The following is a 14,464-nucleotide window of genomic DNA, read 5'->3' as shown; positions in this document are numbered from 1 at the left end:
CCCTGCACAAGGTAGGGTGGATGAAGAGTTACTGTTGAGACTTAACATTTACAAAATGTACCTTTCAGCTATACAGCTAATAGTCAAATCTCAAAATTAATCTTTATTCCATAGGAATTGGGTTTGGTGGTCTGGAAGCAATGAATAGCATGGGAGGATTTGGAGGAGTTGGCCGAATGGGAGGTAGGTAAATGTAGGAATGGACACTGTGGAGTCTCCAGAGGGCATATAGGGCACAGTGGGTAGGGACAGGCACGACAGGACTGGGGATATCATGTCAGGTGAGGTAAGTTGGTAAATCACAGATTTTTGGTATTTGTGACTTTTCTGTTTTTTCAGTTTACGTTATGTTCCTAAATGGATTACTATGTACTGACACACTTGAAAAAGGGTTAATTTGTTGCATAATCTTTTCAGAGCTGTACCGTGGTGCCATGACTAGTAGCATGGAGAGAGATTTTGGACGTGGTGATATTGGAATCAATCGAGGCTTTGGAGAGTCCTTTGGTAGACTTGGTAGGCCTGGCTGCATATTTCTCCTTTTCCTTTTTGCAGATTATGTTTTTCAAAGTGTTTCCTTTTTTTGTGAAAAATTGGAAATTGGTAATGTTTCATGTAATTTATTACTTGATGAAAACCACTTTAGAAATTTTAATGTACTAGCTCTCTTTTCAGTAAGTTACATATTTGAACCCTATTTCTAGAAGACATACTTTTTGGTTACTGTACAGCTGAGAGCATAGTACCTTGGGAATTTTAAAGTATGATTCTTCTAATTAATTAGTATCTTTCCATCCTTGTTTAGGCAGTGCAATGATTGCAGGAAGATTAGGAGCTTCTAACATGGGTCCAGTAGGATCTGGAATAAGTAGGTTTAAATTTTACTAGACTTTATTCAGTATATTTGAGTGCTTGCAAAAGACTTTGCAAGAGAGTTATTATAGTATAGTAATATTTTGTTCTTATATGTTAATATGTCTTGTCATAATTTAGAGAATGTTGAGAGTTATTGAGCTTTTTTGTTTGATCACTGTTTGAAATGTCTAAACTAACTTTGGATTTTACTTCTTTGACATTTTTGAACTAACAACAGAGTATGTGTTAACTGTCAACTAATCCAAGAAGCTCCATTCCAACTGAGGAATCTGGGGATTTCTCTGATCGTGTGTCAGGAGGAACTTTTGCTTTAGCACCAACTTTGTTTCCTTGCCTGTTGTCTACAGCTGCTGTTGGTGACTAGCTTATTTCATCTGTGAACATCTTGTGTCTTTTGGTAGATGCAGGTGAACTGCCCTCATTACAGCACCTCTAGAGACCTCCTGAAGTTGAAGGCTAAGGTTGCAAGAGATGCTTATTTCCTCTCCTCTGAAACCTTTCCTGTGATAGAATCAAGAATAGTTGCAGTACTGGGGAATGCCACATTCCTTCCATCTGTGTCCTCTACCACATTTTAGGCCATATATTAAATCTTAAAACATGGCTCCGTTTTTGATCTCTATTGCTTACTGAGCTATGTCTCTATGAGCTCTCCAGTACTTTATTGACTTCCTTTAATTGATTGAAATCTCAAAAATAGGAAATACAGCGTACTTGAACTTTTCTAAGGCTAAATTCAGAAATCCTGTCAGCTGAAGATATTTACTTCCATTGTATCTTCTCATTCCTTTCCATCATTTTTTTCAGCCTTGGTAATTTTCCCAGTAATCAAAACTTCCCTACTTTTCTTTTTCACCTCATTGTTTATACTTCTGTTTCCCCAACTTTGTATTTGTTATTCATAGAAAGCCAGTGATGTTAATTTTTGTAATTTCTCTGTATGGGGATATTAGGTACAAGGAAAAAAGATAAGTTTTGAGGATGTATAGGATTAGAATAATTAAAAGGGACTCAGTGCATAAGAATAAATTTTTGGTATGAGCTGTGAGTTAAATTCTCAAGCTCTGGCTAGAATGGCATGATTCCATGTTTTGTTATCTCTTTAAGTTATGTATAATATTGAGATTAAAAGTTGTTTTCTGTGGTTATTGAAAATTGAATTGATATGAAAAGAGAAATTGCATGTGAAACGATACTGAGGTGAAAAAAATACTACGTAGAAAGTATGTTGAGAGCAACAGTTAATGTGTGGGCGTTGTAATATATCTTTTGTTTTAGCAGTTATTACAAATGGTCTTAAAAGTAAACATGATAAAAACTGTAATGTTAATGAATAAAACAGGTAGATAATTTATATAATTTATATGATATATTTTATGACTAGAATATAATTTTATAGACGTACATGTGTGTGATGTATTTACATATGGCTAGAATTAACAGATTCAGTTAGCCATTAGCATTCAACTAACTGAATATAGATCAAATTAAAGTCTGTTCCTTGGAAGATTGCTACTTTGTGTGTATGAAAATAATTTTATGCTTATATGTTATCTAATATAGAAATGAATTAATTTTTTTCTCCCTTTCTTTCTCAAAATTGATTCTGTCCCTCCTCTTTCCTTTTTCCTTTTCTTTCTCCTTTTTCTTCTGTTTTTAAAATAAAAACACCAAAATTCCCCAATCCCCCCTTTTCGTTCTTGAAATCCAGGTGGTGGCATGGGTGGCATGAACAGTGTGACCGGAGGAATGGGGATGGGACTAGACCGGATGAGCTCCAGCTTTGATAGAATGGGACCAGGTATAGGAGCTATATTGGAAAGGAGCATCGATATGGATCGAGGATTTCTATCTGGTCCGATGGGAAGCGGAATGAGAGACAGAATAGGCTCCAAAGGCAACCAGATATTTGTCAGAAATGTAAGCAACTAAATGTAGAGGATACTTAAAATTATTTTTTTCTTTGTATATCTGTAACTAATACCTTTTTTCATTCTAGCTGCCTTTTGACTTGACTTGGCAGAAACTAAAAGAGAAATTCAGTCAGTGTGGTAAGTATGCTAATGACTGCAGATACAATAATATTGATTACAGAGGAAAAATTGATTTTAAACCTTTAAACACTGTGTTTAGACCTTACCTGTCCAGATATCTGTTCCTGGATAGTATGACAGGTCTAATTCCACTTGAGATAAATTATGCTGCCCTCCCTCTGACAAGGAGCAGTGTAAATTGCTTCTAAATAACAAGATTTAGAGTAGAGCCTGTCATTGTCTCCTGTGGATAAAGAGAGGGCTTGCTTTATTACCTGATTTTTAAAAGGTTAATACATTACTTGCAATCAAAGATTTCTTTTTGTGGAAAGTACTAATGAAGGGTTTACATATTTCCTTGTTTGTAGTGGAGGGCAGTGCATTGTCAACATGACCCCCAAAATGCTGACATCCAAATGATGTGGAGTTAATCGATGAGACCCATTCTGCACCTTCTGTTGCCTGTACAACTCAGGAAACTTAGCTGATAGCATAGAGCCCACTGCCTGGAGTTCCTTAGATGGGTACATTCTGGTGGCCTTTCAAGCCCTTTTACAAACTGTTCTTGGCTGTGATGGGTACTGTGTGCAATCTTAATATGTTTGTTAGGTCTGTAGAAGATTAGGTGGTTTTATTACTTGAAAAGGGGGCTTTTTGCATGATGATGAGAGAATTAGTGTGAATGGAACAGTGTAACAGACTTCCTGCCAGTATTTTTCTGCTGTTGCTCGGTATCCCAGTAGTAAGCTATATGGGTGGCATGTAGTGATGAAAAGGGACTAAAAGTGGTACATTCAGTTCTTGAGAGTTGATGGAAAGTTAAGAGTATTTGGAATATATGTTTACTTTTTTTAGATCACAAAGAGGGTAAGTTTAGTATTCTCCCATAAAAGTAGCCTCCGGCTACTATCATTAAGTGGTGGCGATCACTTGTGATTACAGTGATCAGTGGGTGTCATCTGCTGTGTTCTGAGTACTTTATACCGACTCTCTTGTAGCAATCTGTTCACAGCTTTTCTTCCCGCTTTGATGGAAGCTCTTGAGGCAGCAACTGCCATCGTTTTATTCTAACATTTTTCATTGCCTCGGTACATATAGGAAAAGTTGATTAAATGTTTATGAGTGAGTTAAGTACTCTGAGCCGATCTGTATTCATTTGTTTAGTTACTTACTCATTTGGTCAGTCTACAGATAGCATGTTTTTGGCTGTAGGCCTGTCATTAGAATTAGACATCCGAACATGAAAGGTAGTGAACATGTGGTGTGAACCCACCAAAGATGTCGTTTTGACTCCTTTTGTTGATTATCTTTTTTGTTTGTTTGTTTTCATGTATATTTTATTCAAATAAGAGAAACAGTGTTTTTTAATTGTAAAAATGTTGTTGAAAATGAGGTAACTATTAAACAGTTACCACAAAGAGAAAACAGAATTGTAGTGTTGTTTTGCAGTGTTGGCAGTGTTTGTAGGAGTGAGAGGATCTACCAGCACGAGTCAGCGGCATCTGGCCATGAATCCCGTAGACTGCAAAGGAACGGACATATTAGGGCCTTAGTGGAATACCTCAAATGAGGAGCAGTGGCGGTAGGTGTATATAGGTCATGTCTGTTGTAGTTTCAATGGAAAAGAAAAAATCTCCAAATGAGATAAAGGACATTTTTCAAAGTAGAACTGACACTAAAAGAACAAAGTGAAGCACACAGATGACATTCAGGAAAATGTGACCAGTATTGATTTGACTTTTCTTTATCATATGTGTAGTAGACACATTTCTTTTTGAGGTCACATATGAGCAAGACTTGCAGCAAAGTCTTGTGTCAGTCGGGATTCTTTTTGGAGCGGCATTGATCTGATAGATGGACATCAGCAATTCAAAGACATTTTCTGAAAGGAAAAAAGTAGTATCCAAATCTACATTATAAAAATGTGTACAGCATTTTAGCTAATAAAATAAAAAGGTAGGGGCACCTGGGTGGCTCAGTCAGTTAAGTGTTCAACTTCATCTCAGGTCATGATCTTGCAGTTTATGAGTTTGAGCCCTGCCTCAGGCTCTGTGCTGAAGCTCAGAGCTGGAATCTGCTTCGGATTTGGTCTCCCTCTCTCTCTGCCCCTTCTCTATGCTCACTTCCATACTCTCTCTCAAAAATAATCATTAAAAAAATTTTTTAATGTAAAATTATTATTTTTTACTTTGTTATTTAGCTCTCCTCATGTCCTTTTTTTGATCTGGAGCATCATGAGTATAATGATTTTTATTTTTCTTATCAATTCTATTGGAAAAGCTTCTGATTTTTAGATTTATATTGAAGTAATGCCATATTTAAATAAGTCCCCACCGTCTTCCTCATTTTAACCTTGAACTGCATTGATGGGAAAGAAAATAAAGTTATGGTAATACAGAATTAAGTGTTCAGCTATTGACAACTATGGAAATTATCTGGCTTGTATGAATTGAACCATTCCATTTTTCTGCCACATCACTTTATTTTCAAATCTTAAGAGAGATTTTCTTAGTATGAGAAGTTTCTTTCCTCTTTCACAGGAAAAGACAGTTTTGTTGTTGTTTTTTTTCACCTTGAGCCACAAGTGAGTGAGTATATGCTCTTGGTTGCTGCTTAGTAAGAGTCTAGTGGTACTCACTCCGTGCATCTGTCCCAGATAACCTCTGTTGGTTAATGGCTCACCGGCAAAGCTCTCTGTCTGCTAAATGTCTATACAGATCTCCCTCGACTTACAATGGGGTTACATTTCAGCAAATCCATCCTAAGTTGAAAATACCGTAAGTTAAAAAAAAAAAAAAAAGAAAAGACCCTAAGTTGAAAATGCATTTAATTACACTGAGCCCACTGACCGTCCTCGCCTCACCTAGCCCGCCTTAAACCACTCAGAACATGTATATTAGCTTACAGTTGGGCAAAACCAGCAGACACAAAGCTTACTTTATAACAAAGTGTTGATTATGCAGTTGATTAAATACTATACTGAATGAGAAATTGATGCAATTGATTAAATACTGTACTGAAAAAGAACACCAGTGGTTGTGTGGGTACAGAGTGGTGATGAATGTGTGGCCCAGCTTACTGGGAGTTGTGGTTCGTGGCTGCTGCCCAGTATCAGGAGTATCACACCACATATCACTGGCCTGGGAAAATACCAAATTCAAAGTACAGTTCCTCCTGTGTATCACTTTTGCACCAACATGACATTGAAAATTGTAGGTTGAACCATTATAAGCTGTGACCATCTATAGGGGTTAACTGTCCTTGATGGGGCAAATACAAAGGCTAAGAAAATGTATTTTAGGTTATACTACCTTCAATACAACATTTCCTCTGACTTTGCGATTTGGGGGAGATTGTGTTCAAATATCCCCAAACCTAAAAAGATGAGGAATGAGTGTAGTAAAATAGATCTCTTTTTATCCTACCCTATGTAATTCCTCGGTGATACGCATTTGTAAGAAGGCTGAGTATAAATAAATTAACTGACCCATTCAGAGTTGGACCCCACATTAGTTGAGATTTGTGCTAACCAGGTCAAATGGGCATAGTCTTTCAAACTTACCTCCATATTTATTATACACTTTAGCTATACTCTGCCCTGGCTTGGTAGGAGGCGGGATCATAAGATTTTAGAACTGCAGTGCGAAGAAACCATAAACCATGTAAACAAATATAGCTTTGATTCACAGATTTCCATTATGTAGTTTTCTGGATCAGTATGCTTGTTAACTGGCTAGAAAATAGAGACTTGGGGTAGATTTTATTTACTAAAGCACATGCTGCTTCAAGCATGACTAGCGGACTTTAACTCTGGAATAATTTAATAGTAAAAAATAATACAACAACAGTAAAAATTACATATAAAAAGCATTCATTGATAGAGTCCTTTTGTTTGTAAAGAAACACTAAAATTTTGTTTTTTGCCCCTTATGTCATAATTATAGTTTCTTATAGAATATCTGATTTTGCTTTTCTCTTTTGTGGTTATGTTACAGTTTTATTTTGGTAGTAGACTTTATTGACCCATTTATTCATTTTGCTTTAATTTTGTCTATTTTTAGATAATGCTTTTATGTCAGCATTTCCCAAAGCATACCCGCAGGATGTTAATAGGCTGGATTAAATACAGTGAAAAGGTTTCTTTTGCTGCAGGATAAGTCATTTTTTAACCAGTATATGTAACAGCAGTATGTTTGATTATCCTTTCGTATGATTTCTCATTGCATATTCTATTTTGTCCTATACTGTTATTAAAATAGGAGTTCTATTTTTGTTTTCCTTAGAATCATACAAGATCAGTAGATATTTATGTCATTTAAGAAATCCCTCAGAGCATGGAAATACAGCCAAGGGGGTCTGATTTTAATTATTTGAAACTAAATTTTTTTTCTCCTCAATTATTTATCTTTAGAAAAGTAAATTATCTCAATTGGTATTTTTATGAGATTAGAAGACATACCACTCTCTCTGGTTCTATGCCTAGTGGGAGTTTTGGGCAGTCTTACCATGAAACAAGTCTCTATAAGCCACTTTCTATAGCCTGAGTGTCCGACTGTAAGAATATTGAAGCATTTTGGTGGAGAGAGCTTGGCTGTTTGAAGAGCCGTGAGATCGTGGTGGGGTCAGGCGTATGGGGGCGCGACCGTTGATTCCTAAACTGAGAGAGACAGTTTAAGAGATAAGAGAGAGAGAGAGAGAGACTTGTCCTGAAAGTTTGAAACAGATTTTGCATGAGATATGCGTATTTTCCTTTGTAGTTTAGAAGATTTCTTACTTGAGTGAACCTCACTATTGCTAATAAACCTGATGTTAAGAAAAGCCCTAAGGTTTTATAAAAGGTAAAAGTAGAGTGAGGAAAAACCTCTACATTAAAAGCCTTGAAAATTCTTCACAAAAATCCATTGAAATCATTGTATGGTGTTGCCGTCGACCAAGGAATGCTTAAATTAAACTTGTTTTTTCAGGTCCCAGCATTCAAGAGAGTAGAGGACTCTGGGAACTGCTCTGCATCTTTCTTTAAAGTTTTTTAAGGTTTCATTTTATGTTGCTTCTTAGGAAATGTGATTTCCGTGTTTTTTGTTTTGTTTTAATGAATTGTAGCTTGGTTATGTTTGAATCTACTTTAACCAGGGTAATATAACTTTTTCTGGGGATTAGTCTGTTTTATAACTTTTAGAACACAGTTAAAGGCTCCCTGGCCTGGGTTACAAGATCATGGTTTTGGCTCATTATGACATTTATTAACTTGGACCGTTTAATTAGAGTGAGCATTGACTACCAGTTGGTTTAAAAAATGCAATAATGGTGAGATTGGGGAAATGGTTGAAAAAACAAAAGTAGAAAAGTAATCCAGGATGTTGTAGATAATAAATCATTCAAATCAAGATTTAAACAGAAAAAGAAAGATTTTCTACTCTTGCATTGAGATTAAAATAGATGCTATCACCTGGAAAAGGGCTTATGTGATTTTTTTTTTATTAGTCCCTTTTATTTTCTCCCACTCCTTTTTTGTCCCTTTATAGAACTAAATATGTTTGGCTCTCTAAGTATGTTGCCAGACTACAATTAGCCCATAGTGAATCGGTAACTATATAAGATTCAAAGAAAGGAAGTATGGCAAGTGCGCACACAACTCCCCTAAGTCCGCATGGACCTGCTGATAATACATCCCGGCTTGCCTGAGGGTAGTGTCCCTGTCGTCCGGTACTTGTGTGTGATTACTCGTAACTCTCCATTTTACTCTCGAAAGTGTTCTGATCTGAGTGGTGGATCTTTATGGGCATTCTGTAATTTGATAAATGATACTGATTTGCTTCAAATACCAGTCTTTAGGGTCAGCAGTGATATTAACAATTGTCTGTTTTTTTCCTCCTCTGGAAGCCTTTGTGAGGTTCTTCTTTGTGTCCTTACCATCACTGTTGTTACTTTTATTGATTTAAATCTATGATATCTCTTCCATGCCTAGTTCCATAACCTTTTTGGTACTACTCTTACACTGAAGTTCAGATTGTGGTATTGAATAAATAAATGGCACTGTGGTTAATAAATAGAATTAGTGGGGTCCTTCGTGGCCTGGTAAAAATTAAATTCTGAGTAGCTGCTTCTCTTTGCATTGATGAAGGAATGAAAAGGAGGATAAAAAAGGTAAAGAAGATAGATTAAGGAGATTGGGCAGAAAGCAAAAAAAACAAAACAAAACAAAACATTTTTTTCTAAAAGTAATTTTGTTTAAATTTGTAAGTTTGTTATTGTGCATAGTGACTTGCTGGTATTTTGTCCTGTTTGCCTTACTGCTATAAATTTACTTCAGAAACTAAGCATTTAACTTAAAAAAGATTTTTTTATGTTCTACGTTAATAAAATATTAAATCCTAAGCAAATTTATTTTGATTCCTATTTTGTATAGTTTAATATGTTTATATTCAGAATATAAAATGATGAGAATAATGTTTATACGGTGTTATTTTTAAATCACTAATGTTTTTAGCCAGCTACTTATCATTTCATTGGCTGTGAGGAATGTCAGACCTGTGTAGTGAAATGAAATCCATTTAAACTGACTAGTAATTCTATAATTCTTCTTTTACAGGTCATGTAATGTTCGCAGAAATAAAAATGGAGAATGGAAAGTCAAAAGGCTGTGGAACAGTCAGATTTGACTCCCCGGAATCAGCTGAAAAAGCGTGCAGAATAATGAACGGCATAAAAATCAGTGGCAGAGAAATCGATGTTCGCTTGGATCGTAATGCATAATTTTAAACCACGGTTGGGACATTCTTACATCTGTTTTGCCGAATCTCCTAGAAAAAGTCATTTTTTTTTTTTAGTAATACTGTATGCTTACTAAAGCTGTAAAAATGAACTTTTAAAACTCCCACCAGCTTTTAACAGTATAGTGTTAAATATACTGTGATTTTTGTTAATCTCAAGTTTGGGTTTTTAAAGACAGCAAGTCGGTCATTCAGTTTAAATGAATGGTTATACTGTTTTTAATGAAATAAGCCATTTTCTTGTTGTTACTTTCAGTACTACATAGTGCAGTTTATTCAGGTTTCCTCAACTTTGATCAACTTATTCTAAGGTAAAACAGATGATTTTTTCAAAACTTCCATTTTATATATGTAATTGTCCTTGAAATGAAAGGGCTCAGACAAATTAGGATATGATTTTTGGTTGGTTTTAAATTACTTTTTTTTTGGTGATAAAGAATTACTGTAAGTAAGTTTTAGATTCTAAAGTTTAGGATATCTTTTATTTGACTTAAATGAAGAAACGGAGTTTTTCTTCTCTTCCTTCTCCTATCATCCACATTTTCCACATAACACTATTAATATCAACCTCCACAGCCCTTTATTTTATTATTCCCAATGATTCCAAGTTCATGTAGAACTGATAATGTGGCAATCCCCAAGTATAATAATAGGCAGACTACTCCCAGCTTTCTGTCTAGTTTCCAGCTGTTGAAGTGAACTGCTGAGAAAAGGAACACAATAGAAATGCTGAGAGCGACGGTCACGTAAGTCAGCCCTGTGCTGTTCACCTCCACAGGGGCGGACGCGTTGGTAAACGCGGTTTTAACAAGCCACGGGGCCCCGAGGCAGAGCATATCAAACACGTTGGACCCCACGATGTTAGACACAGCCATGTCTCCTTTGCCTGCAGAGAAGAAGCATGTCGTTAAAATGGGCACACCAATCCTGTATTTTTCTTAATAAGCTTCATAAAACACACTGGAATTTTTGTTTGTTGGTTGGTTTTGGAAAATTGTGACATTAGAACAAAAGTCTTACTGAATTTGTATTTTTTCATTTTGGGGGGTTAGTATTTAAAGTCTTAACATTTATTTAATAATAATTATTTATTAAACCGTTTTTCAATAAGGTCTGTAGATTACTTGTTGCTTTTCATTCTTATTTAATATGGTTAATTAATGATTTAATGCACATTTCAGATGAGTATTATTTGGGGGGTTAGTTTCAGTGAAATTAATCTGCTGTTAAGTAGTAAATCCTTCCTCTTGAGACAATGTTTTTATTTTTTCTTCAAACTATGCTGAGGAAATAAATATTTTTAAAGGTACTTTTGCTCAGTGTATTTCAGCCCGGCTTGAGGAATGGGCATCGCAGCACGAGGGACCTAGCTCTTACCTTTTCTTGCAACCAACACACTGGCAATCGTATCTGGCAGGCTTGTTCCTGCTGCTAGTAAAGTAAGGCCCATTACTGTGTCTGGAATTTCTAGTGTCTCCCCTATAGTGAACATAGATGCTCCAAGTTACAAGTCTTATAGATTGAATAACCATTCTCTGCAATTATTTCAGATACTTACTTTCTGAGCAAAAAGAAAATAGGCACATTTAGATTTCACAACCAATATGCACTTAAACTTTAGCTAACAAAATATTTGAATAAGATTGGTAAATTGGGTGTTAATACAGGTAGCACAGATTTTTAGTGACATATCTAAAGAAATTTAATGGACAAAATTCTAAGGAATAATTTCTCTACCTGGTATGCTTGCAGAAGTTTTGGATATGCACTATTATCAAGGCTGTTGATTAATATATGCCAATAATATGATTCGTTATTTTCTCTTTTTCAAAGCATTTTCTTAAAGTGGTCAGAATTAAGCAAATTGTTTATAGCTATTTTTATCCTGTAAATGTGTTAACATGGTACACATTTCTTTAAGTCCTACTTCAGTGATAGACCTTAAACAAAGGAAAACAAAAATAGGGGTTTCCTAGTCTTCCTAACATTATGGTCCCAATTTATTAATCCTTCTGTTATATTTGGTGTCAGTTCAACATTTTTCAGAAATGTGTTCAGAAACAGAATCAGAGGGAAGTTAAATGAAAATACATGTAACTCCTCTTTTAATGTTGCAGTTGAATACTTTAGAATCTTTTTCTTAAAATGTCAATTAAAAGTACTTTAAGTAGCTGTTTATTGCATGCTTTACATATTGATATTGGAATTGTATTTGGTTGTTAATTTTTGTTACTGGTTTGCCAGAGTTTATATGTACATAAATAACACTCATATTTATCATCTTGGGGGTTGTTCTATGATCTATTGATTTTGTTCTTTTTTTGATTTCCTATTGTCAAATATATTCTGGCTGAGAAAATTTGGAGAGATTTAATATGCAACCTAATTGGACTTTTTTCAGCCTTCTCATTAAAAATGAAAGCAATACTCTGCTTTTTGCTAGCATGCTATTCTAAGTCATATATTAATTTGGGAAAAGTCAGAGACTTTTTGTAAAGGGCCATGTAGTAATTATTTTAGGCAGTGCAGGCTGTGTGGTTTCTGTTGCAGATACTCACCTCTGCCATTATAGTGTGAGAGCATCCACAGATAATATAGAAATGGTTGGGTGTGATTATGGTCAGTAAGACTTGGTGAGCAAAAACAGGAGTCCTGGCAGTTTGGGCACACAGACCATAGTTTGCTCACTCTGACATATCCGTTTGGGGTAACTTTTTTGGGAGAAATTCTTGATTTTTTTCTATCTTTATATTCAGTTTTTTCTTTTGGAGTTCTGTGGAACTAGAGCAGATTATGGCCAGGCAGTAATATTTAAATTTTAATCATGAAGGTAGTAGAAACCTAAATTGAAATTTTATGTACTTTTTACTCATTCTAGGATTGGTTTGTGTTGCCATATTAAAAAGCAAAATGAAATGTAATCCAGTTAAACAGTGAGCACGCCCTGTCAAAATACTGTCCGTTTGCTATATTTTTCACTGTGGAACGGAATTCAATGGATGGAGTATTTGTGGACCCCATACAATGTGGTTTAATTATTAGCATAATAGGAGGTTATCCTCTGTACTTGATTTCATTTATAAGAAGATCCCTTGACTTGTATAACCCTGGACTGTATAATATTTGAGAATATAGTTGATACACAATATACAACTTACAAATTCATGAATGATCTTGCTGGTACATTAATGTTTAATCTTTTTGTAAATAGCAGTTATCTTTAGTCTTTGCAAAAAGAGACATTCCTCCTTAGTTAGACTACATTTAGTGAATATATGCAGTTCTTCTATGAAACCGATTATTTTCTTTTTAATGATACATACCAGTTATTGTGACCATCCAAACCAGGATGTATGTAAATGCAGATATCCACAGTGCCGACATGAAAAAGGTTATGATAAAATAATTTTTCCAAAACTTTCTTCTACAATCTGGAGTGGTTAGAAAAAGTAAGGTAATGATAGGAAGGGATAGTACCCAAAAAATTCTTTTTAAGTCTGCTTCAGGCATGTTGAAAACACTTGGTGGATCTGTTGAGGAAAAAATAAATGATTTTGAGTTTTCTCAAATGGCCAATTAAGTTGGAAATGTCCATTTAGAAAGCTATATTGAAATAAATTAGCTGTATCAGCTTCTAAGAGGCTATTTAAAACATTTGAATACCTCATTACTGATATTGCTGGCAAAAAGAAACTAATTGAGACTTTAGGGCAGACAGTATAAAATGTGATACTCAGCGTTTCTTGATTTGGGACCTTAAATCCATCAAAATTTCTTGGGTCATTCAGTAAATGTATTTAGACATAATGTTTTATGAAGTGTCAGTTGGACTTCTCTTGGTTTTCTACAATGTGAATGGTTTTTAGTAACTTTTTTTTGTTGGCTTGTGGGATTAACTTGCCTTCTACTTATTATAACTATTATAGTTGTGTCTGTTCTCCAGTATTGATAATGTCTCTAGCCTGCCCTGTGTATCAGATAATGCATACTTAAGATGTATAAGATAATTATAGCATAATATTTTTATTAGGTTGAATATTCCATTCTAATTCTCATTGTGATTTGGGGGGGGCTTCAGTTTTTCTTTCTTAATATGTATTTGTTAAATATGGAATTCACTGTAATTCTTAGGAGAACCTTTAAGAAAATAAGAACAAGTATGGAATCTACAATGTAACTTATAAAACTTGAGTATGTTCCTTTATTTAATTTGTTTTGTTAAGTTAGTGGAAGACAATAATATACTGGATAAAAATAAGAGTCCACTTTAAAATTATTTATAGTTTGCATGGCATTTACAAAATAATGTACTATATTGTGATGTACCAAAGTAATGTAGCCGTATATTGGATCAAATCACATTACAACTAATGCCAGTAAAATAACTCATGAAAAAATTAGCAAAGCTTTAGCCACTGGACCATTAAATAATATTAGATATAATTTTAGTGTAATGAAAAAATTTGGAGTGGTTGTTTTGAATTTCTTGTTATAAAATTTAACTTAGTATGCCCCTTGCATCTGAAAGGCTAGAAACTAGTTTTTATAAGAAGGGGAAATGTCATGTTGTAATTTTTTTAGGTAGTAAATTAGAATAGCTTCCTAATATACTTTCGTGAATTTAGAATCAGTTTCATACAGGCACTTTGTAAAAAACTAATGCATAAATTTCTATTTCTGGCCCTAGATGAATTTGACTTCTACTAAATGTATTTCTCCAAATGTTCTGCTACTGCTTTAGATGCCATCTTTAAAACAACTGGTTTTTGCCACACCGGGGCTTTT

At 34.7% G+C, this 14,464-nt stretch overlaps 2 protein-coding genes across 6 annotated transcripts in view; one reads left to right on the top strand and one right to left on the bottom strand.

Annotated features, from left to right (window-relative positions):
* MYEF2 (myelin expression factor 2) overlaps window positions 1-13,939 on the top strand; it is a 33,930-nt gene extending 19,991 nt beyond the window's left edge. For 2 of the 5 annotated variants that reach the window (XM_029951704.1, XM_029951703.1), the window contains 6 exons: window positions 115-183; window positions 418-516; window positions 806-868; window positions 2,588-2,796; window positions 2,876-2,927; window positions 9,499-13,939. In XM_029951704.1, coding sequence (XP_029807564.1) covers window positions 115-183; window positions 418-516; window positions 806-868; window positions 2,588-2,796; window positions 2,876-2,927; window positions 9,499-9,662 — 656 coding nt within the window. In that variant the 3' untranslated portion in view covers window positions 9,663-13,939. The remainder of the gene's footprint in view (window positions 1-114; window positions 184-417; window positions 517-805; window positions 869-2,587; window positions 2,797-2,875; window positions 2,928-9,498) is intronic. The other 3 variants (XM_029951706.1, XM_029951705.1, XM_029951707.1) reach the window with 3 other exon arrangements.
* The window catches only part of SLC24A5 (solute carrier family 24 member 5), a 34,939-nt gene continuing 30,643 nt past the window's right edge, over window positions 10,169-14,464 (bottom strand). The window contains exons 11-13 of the mRNA XM_029952241.1: window positions 13,003-13,209; window positions 11,057-11,158; window positions 10,169-10,565 (exon numbers count right to left, since the gene is read on the bottom strand). Coding sequence (XP_029808101.1) covers window positions 10,243-10,565; window positions 11,057-11,158; window positions 13,003-13,209 — 632 coding nt within the window. The 3' untranslated portion in view covers window positions 10,169-10,242. The remainder of the gene's footprint in view (window positions 10,566-11,056; window positions 11,159-13,002; window positions 13,210-14,464) is intronic.

The sequence above is a fragment of the Suricata suricatta genome, chromosome 9, assembly GCF_006229205.1.
Source record: "Suricata suricatta isolate VVHF042 chromosome 9, meerkat_22Aug2017_6uvM2_HiC, whole genome shotgun sequence".
Classification (NCBI taxonomy): Eukaryota; Metazoa; Chordata; class Mammalia; order Carnivora; family Herpestidae; genus Suricata; species Suricata suricatta.
The sequence above is the reverse complement of the archived record's forward strand: the minus strand, read 5'-3'. Positions and strand labels throughout refer to the sequence as shown.